A 7744-nucleotide genomic window follows, 5' to 3' on the forward strand; every position below is an offset into this window, starting at 1 on the left:
ATGCAGGATGTAAGAATTGGAAAATTATTTGCTGAGAACATATATGTGGATGTACTTGATTGAGACAATGCACAGTATATTTTGGATGGAAAATTCATTTGTGTGTTGTGATGGTGTAAAGTGAATTAATAAATAAAAAAAATCCAGTTTCTGACTTCTTAAAATATTTTATCCCTTTTAGGAGACAGAAAGAGAAAGGGAGCGAGAGACCCCTATCAGAGTCCCATGTTGAGATCCCCATCCCTAGCCTTTCCAGATGGCAGGCTCATGGGTACACCATGGTCCCCACATGTACAGACGAGGGAATTGAACCCAGAATCTCCCATAGGTTCAGTCTCACTTGTGCAGTATGCCACCCCTGTGCAAGAAGCTGGTCCTAGTTTCCAGCTTCCTTAGAGAAGAAAAACCTAGGCTACACTGGACCTGCAGTTCCCATGGAAACGAGTGCTGGAGCTGGGGGGGAACTCCCTTAAGTGGCCCACTCCCTGGGGGGTGGTGCAGCTCCACCCCTTCCATTGATTGCCTGCCTAGTGCCCTCGGATCTTCTGGGAGGCTAGAGCTTCTCCCTAGACTTTATGCACTCATTTTATGATGAGAACCAAGGCCAGAGGATCACAGGTGACCTCCTGGTGGGTTCCTGGTCCTATGCCTCCCTGTCTGCAGTCCCACTGGTTGTGGGCATTTCTAACCTGGTGCCTCGGCCACGTTTCCATGAGTTCACTGTGATCATTATGCTCTACCGAGGCCCTGCTGCATCCTGAGTAGCCTGCTGAGCATTGCAGGCCCCACAGAGAGGACACCAAGAGGGCCCCTGGCCCTCAGAGCTCCCGTCTTGCATGGGGGAGGAGAAAGGGGACTGCAAGTAGGTGTTCAGGACATCTGAGCCACTTGCTCGGGACAGGTGTCATGCATCCTGTGGATGATGGGAGGCCAAAAGTGGTCACTGAATGGTGAAGCATTCAGGGGAGTCCTCCCTGGGGTACACTCAGCCCTCCTCTCCATCTACCCCGACTTGCTCATGGCCAAACACATGAAGTATGGGCTGGCGTTGATCCTCACTAGAGAGGCCCCAGGGATCTCTCTGAAAGCTCTCTGTGCACCCCTCTGCCCTCCTCCCCGCATCCAAATAAACCTAATTACCACTTCTGTGGTGAAAAAATAGGATAAAGAGAACAAACAGGTTTGAGGAGACGGGTCAATGCCTGGGAACCTTTGCATGGGGTCTTGAATCCTGCCGAGTTCTCTGGCTCTGGAGGTACAGAGACTGTACCATTTTTTTAGCAACAGTGTGGAATAAGTCAGGGACACAGAGGAGTTGCTGAAACCTTGGAAGGCACCTGGCCTCGACACCTCACCAAGTTGGAGTGATGAAGGCCATGCCTTTAAATCCCTCTCTCCAGGAACATTTGGGAATCAGGCTTGTTTGTTTTTGAAGGAGCCAAAATTCAAAGATTTCTCTCCTCCTCATGATGGGAAGCATGAATCCAGCCAGAGGCACCTCTTGGGTCCACAGGAGACGATCTCCAAACGGTGCCATGGCTGAGAGGATATGAGAGGTTCTTCATAGTCACATGGGTCATTCCGAACACCTCTAGGCTCAGTTCTCTTCACTGAAATCAACTGAGACTGAGTGCTCATGGGAGAATGAGAAACTAAGGGTAGGACAACTGGACACCAGAGACGGAGACCTGGAAAAGCTGATGCTGTCTCTCATCACCATGGCAATGCGATAGAGTCAGGGCCAATGGGGAGGCAGAGCTGGCAGGAGGCAGAAGTAAAGATGAAGGCTCAGTGATAGCCCCAGGAAATTCTGTGTAGGAGCCCCTCAACAGGGCTAGACCACATGGGGTAATCGTTAGAGTAAGCATGTGGGTCTTTGACATTTACAAGGGAGTGGCAGCTTTAGCAGAGAGAGTAGAGTGAGTCATGGGACATTAGGGCTAGAAAAGTCTCCACTACTTCTCAATCTCCAGACGAGAGAACAGGCTGAGGGGACCTAGCTGACATGTGCAAGATCACACAATGGATTAAGGGTAGAACTTGACTCTGATCTGAACATCAGGACTGTCCCTGAGGTATCTGGGAACCCAAAATGATCGGGGGTGCAGGCTGGAGCCAACACAGTCTCCCAAGCCAAATACTCTCAAACCCAGTCCCTCCATCTCTCCTGTGCAGTGGTTCAGTACTCAGCTCAGCTGGACAGCTCTCGCCATCCTTGGGTGATTCTCATCATCCTTTGAAATGTGGAAGGTTTCTGAGGAGTCTTGCAACCTGGAGAACAGGATTAACTCAAACTTTAGTTGTTTACCTAGGATTATGGCCAGATGGTAGCACGTGAGAAGCCTGCTTAGTGGGCAGGGTTTACTGTACCACTAGTTGGAAGGGGCAAACAGGTAAAAGGTTCCATTCGTCTGTCTTTGTTCTCTGGCCTTGCATCCACACTATCTGGTAGAGAAGTTAGTGCTCACCCAGTTCTCATTATTGAGATCATGGGATGCTCCACTGCTTTGCAACTAGAAGACTTGTAATTGGTTGTGCACTGAAGTGACATGTGTCACTTATCAGTGGAAGCACTTAATTTGCCAGCTTGAGGTCATTTCAGACTTTCTTCCACTGCTGTGAGGATCACAAAAGCACACACTCAGAGTCAGTACTTTAGCCTAGAGGAGTTTGGATCTCTGGGTCACAACATGGAAGAGAGCTGCCCTTGAAAGACCATATTTTGTGAACAAGAAATAGACTTCTTCGTGTTAACTTACTAATGTTTGGGGTTCATTTGTCACTGTACCAAAACCTAACTCGTCCTAATACACACAGCTTTTCATCACAGCCTAACAAAGGCATGTTTGCAAATCAGCTTTAGAAAGATGGAGAGATGTCACCTTTTTGAAGGATATATTTCCCTACCCAGCTATGTTTCTGGTTTTGCCCTTTGTGCTTTGGGCAGGGACAGTGGCCCACAAAGTTTTGTTGTCCTTCGTACCCCCATGAGGGCCAGTAAAGAAGCTTCTGTTGTCAGCAATGGAACTGGAGCCAGCTGTGACTCAGGGGCAGCATGTGTGACCATTCAGGAAGAGGCAGAATTTGATGCCTATTTTGGTAAATACAGGCCCTCTGAATTCCCAGAAGATGATCTGTAGATTCCCAGGAGGTCCTTGGCAACTCCTCCCACGTTACTCAATCTCCACAAATATTCACCCACCTGGGTTGACCATTAGGCCACATAGTGCTTTTGTACAAATTATGAAAAGGTGTCTCTCTCTTACATTTGTATATTTACTAAACAGGAAGATTGCTTTGACAAATATACAAATCTAGGCTGTCTTTTAAGTGAATGGTGACCACCCAGGGTTGTGCAGTGCACAATGTATGCACCTCTACCAAGCAGCGCTGGACTCTACTCTCTTCTCCAAAAGCTGTGCTCTTCCTTTATCCCTCAGAATAAGACAGTAGGCCTTGCCCTGAGAGGCAGGATCCCACTCCCACCTCCTTGCCTGGACAGTACAGCCCTGATTCTGTCTAAGAGCCTAGGCTGTGCAGAGAGCAGTCTTTGATAATGTCTTAGTAAATGAGGGTGGCTTCCTGGGGTGGGAGCTTGGGCTGGGCTGCTTGGCACTGAAACAGCCTATGGAAGGCCTCCCGGAAGCGCTGGGACATGAGGGTGTAGACGATGGGGTTGATGGCGCTGTTCAGGTAGATACAAAGGCGGCAGAAGAGAAGGAAGCCCACGTTGAGATAGGGTGTGCTCAGGAAGGAATTCACCACCACCAGGGTGCGGTAAGGTAGCCACAGCAGAGCAAAAAGGACCACCACCACAGCCAGCATCTTGGTGACCTGCCAGGTGAGATGAGAGAAAAGGAACGCATGAGGGCAAGAGAGCATTCAGAGTGCCAGATCTTTCTGCAAACTCTCAGAAGGAGGAAGCCAGAGGTGCATGTGGGCCTTTGCCAAGGTGTCTTCATGTATGTACTCCTTTTGACTCCATTCCCAGCTCAGAGACTCATGTGCAACTTTTCATGCCCTGCTCATATGACTTCTACTGGGAAATGTTTCCTGCTTCAACCCCTAAAGCCCTGGGATAGACCACCACTCCCTAGATGCAAATTCGTTAGTCCACTGGGCTTCAGGTTCTCCTTCTAGGAGATGGAGACATGGCACTGCCCTTGTCGCAGGATGTGAAGGTTAAAGGGGATGAAGCACTGAGAACAGTGCCAGGCACGTAACAAGTGTGACTGGGTGACTGCTGCTGCCACCACCACCACCTCTACTACTGCTACTACACAACTGCAGGGGGTTCAGGGTTAGGCAGAATGGGGTTAAAATCCTAGATTTGGAGACCAGTAGTTATGTCTCACATGGCTGACCATTGTTCAAGTTGTGGACCCAGTGGCTTTAAAATCACACCAGGCACATGTGTATGCATGCCCAAGATCCCAGGCGGAGAATAGAGAAGGGATTGTGGCATGGCCATCCCCTCAGAGGGTGATTTCTCAGTTTCCATCTCACTGTCTCTGTCTGTCTCTAGTGAGTGAATGTGCCCTAAAGCAAAAATATCTAACAACAACAACAAAAATCTGGATCTGAGCCAGCACCATAACTCAACAGTTAAGCACTGTGAAGAGAAAGCCAGATCCCACATGGCTGACTAAGGTTCAAGTCCTGGCCACAGTGGCCCATGTGTATGCTCAGGATTTGGATAGAGTGAAGAACTGGGGGAAAGGGGTTTGAGGCATGAACAGGGCCCTTGGAGGGGCTCTCTTTCTCTCTCATACATGTGCACACATTTTTGGTATTAAAAAAAAATGCCTAGTCCCACTACTAACCAGCTGTTCAGCCTTAAACACGTGTCTCTCTAGCCACAGGCTCTTCTCCCTGAGAACAGTGCCAGGCACGTAACAAGTGTGACTGGGTGACTGCTGCTGCCACCACCACCACCTCTACTACTGCTACTACACAACTGCAGGGGGTTCAGGGTTAGGCAGAATGGGGTTAAAATCCTAGATTTGGAGACCAGTAGTTATGTCTCACATGGCTGACCATTGTTCAAGTTGTGGACCCAGTGGCTTTAAAATCACACCAGGCACATGTGTATGCATGCCCAAGATCCCAGGCGGAGAATAGAGAAGGGATTGTGGCATGGCCATCCCCTCAGAGGGTGATTTCTCAGTTTCCATCTCACTGTCTCTGTCTGTCTCTAGTGAGTGAATGTGCCCTAAAGCAAAAATATCTAACAACAACAACAAAAATCTGGATCTGAGCCAGCACCATAACTCAACAGTTAAGCACTGTGAAGAGAAAGCCAGATCCCACATGGCTGACTAAGGTTCAAGTCCTGGCCACAGTGGCCCATGTGTATGCTCAGGATTTGGATAGAGTGAAGAACTGGGGGAAAGGGGTTTGAGGCATGAACAGGGCCCTTGGAGGGGCTCTCTTTCTCTCTCATACATGTGCACACATTTTTGGTATTAAAAAAAAATGCCTAGTCCCACTACTAACCAGCTGTTCAGCCTTAAACACGTGTCTCTCTAGCCACAGGCCCTTCTCCCAGCCACTGCTCCTGCCCCTGCTGCCTTCTGGCACTTTCTCTCATTCTCTTCCCTCCTTCCTGGGGCTCCTGTCTGCCCTCACCCAGGACTGCCTGTGATGTCAATCAAGTGGACATTGCATTCAGCAAGGACTCTCTTGGAGGTCAAAGGATGTTCAGTCCACGGATGACACCCTTCCCACCAAAAAAGACATTAATGTGCCCATAAAGCAACAGTAGTAATCAGCACCATGAATCGAACACTCACTATGTGCCAGATACACAGTGTTCACTGCCAACCATTGTACAGAGGACGAAATCAAGGCTCAGAGAGATGAAGTGGCTAACCCAAAGCCACCCCAGCAAGATGTTCACAGTTAGGAACTGGGCCCCAGGTCAGGTATATTGTTAGCACCCTAGAGGTTTCTCCTTAAGTTTTCAGGAATAGGCCAGGCCTGGGTTTCATTCCAGCCTTTACAGATTGAGCAGGAAAATGGTAAATGGGTGGGAGGGAAGGAGGAGCATTTGTCCTGAGCCTAAGGAGGTGACGGACCCAACAGCCGAAATTAATATTTCAAAACTGCTCAGCTGGAGTCCTGCCCCCTCCTATCTCAACGCCTCTGTGAGCCAGGTGCCTGCTAGCACAAAGGACCAACGAGGCGTTGTGAGTCGGCTAAAAGGAGTCCCCCATGGTGTGCCTACCCAGGGTGGCCCAGAGAGGGTCCAGATGATGCTCGCCTGGCTTAGGGATTGACTCAGCTCCAGTCAAGGGTGTGTGGGGGGAGAAAGGGCTGTGGATAAAGGACAGTTTGGGCCCAGAGAACTCTCCTCCAACCTACAATCCCAGAGAACCCTTCAGTGGCCACCTGCTGGAGGGGTGGGGATGTAAGGAGTCCAAAGGCCTGAGCTCCTGCTTCAACTTCCTTGCTATACAATGTCCATCACATTCCTGTCCCCTTTGGCCCTATTTCCTTGTCCATGAAAGTAGGTACTGGGGCCAGCAGGTGGCGTGGTTGTTAAGGAATGGGACACTCCCACACGGTTGACCACGGTTCAAGTCCTGGACGATTTTCCCTCTCTCTCTTTCTCTGGTCTAATTAAAATAAAATGAATAAATAAATAAAATTAAAAACTAAAAAAAAATTCTTTAAAAATAAAAGGTAGGTACTAACTCTCCCAGACAGGGACAACATCAGGATGGATCACGGAACTAGGCAAGCAGTTAGTGCTCGGTAAGTGCTGGAGGGCTCTTTGCCAATCTCCCTAAAATGCAGCCTCCTCTTAGGCACTTAGGCTCTTCATGCCCTTTGAGGCAGCTTTAGTGTTATGTCAGATAGAGTATATGACCTTGGGAAGGTCACCTCATCTCTCTGAGCCTCAGTATCCCCACCAGTAGAAGAAAAAGAAGTAACAGCTCCCCAGGTATGCTCATTGTTGTGGAAGCTTATTAATAATCTACACTAATTATGCCTTTTGTTTGTGACATGCAGTGCACTAAGGACGTTACATGAGTTATCTAATTTATCATGTATCACGGACACTTGATGTCATGGGCACTGCCATTACCCCACACGACAGAAGAGAAAACTGAATCTCAGGAAGGCAGAAACAATCCCTTCACAAACACAAGCCTATTAATTTGACAGAACAGGAGGTTTGGGGTTTTTTGTTTGTTTGTTTCTGTTTCTGGTTTTTTGTTTTTTTTTTTTTTTAGAGAGATTTTTGCTACAGGGTATGTGCGCTTGCCAGAGAGATAAAGAGACAGAAAGCAAGAAATCACCCCCTTGGGTGATGGCAAAACTGTAATCCCTTCCCCTCCATTCTCCTCTGGGGGTTCCTGGGCACACATGCACACGTACATGCACGAACCCAGCGTGAGTTTTAAGCCACTGGGTCCAGGATTCGAACTGTGATAGATTATGTGGGAGTCCAGCGACATCACCATTATGCCATCTGCTAATCCCCAGAACAGGAATTTTAACTTGAAGCGTTTACTCCAGAAGGGTCCAAGCTTCCACTCTCCATTCTGAGGTCTCCGGAGAACAGAACTCCCTACCTGCTTCCGAGAGTGGACGGTACCCTTTCGGCCCTTCGTGGCGAAGCCCGCTTGTCTGGCGCGGCCCTGGTGCACAGAGTCGGCGCACCCGGGATGGCCAGGAAGCAGCGGCCCGACGAAGAGAACGCGCGCTATGAGCGTGTACAGCACGGTGGGCAGGCCCA

At 49.1% G+C, this 7744-nt stretch overlaps 1 protein-coding gene across 1 annotated transcript in view; it reads right to left on the reverse strand.

The window, feature by feature from the left end:
• Nucleotides 1-174: 174 nt before the first annotated feature.
• LOC102501325 (thyrotropin-releasing hormone receptor) overlaps nt 175-7744 on the reverse strand; it is an 8640-nt gene continuing 1070 nt past the window's right edge. Inside the window, 3 exon segments of the mRNA XM_027775737.1 lie at nt 175-3834; nt 7581-7739; nt 7742-7744. The exon segment at nt 7742-7744 is cut by the window's right edge and continues 1070 nt beyond it. Coding sequence (XP_027631538.1) covers nt 3562-3834; nt 7581-7739; nt 7742-7744 — 435 coding nt within the window. The 3' untranslated portion in view covers nt 175-3561.

The sequence above is a fragment of the Tupaia chinensis genome, unplaced genomic scaffold, assembly GCF_000334495.1.
Source record: "Tupaia chinensis unplaced genomic scaffold, TupChi_1.0 Scaffold000602_1, whole genome shotgun sequence".
In the NCBI taxonomy this organism is placed as follows: domain Eukaryota; kingdom Metazoa; phylum Chordata; class Mammalia; order Scandentia; family Tupaiidae; genus Tupaia; species Tupaia belangeri.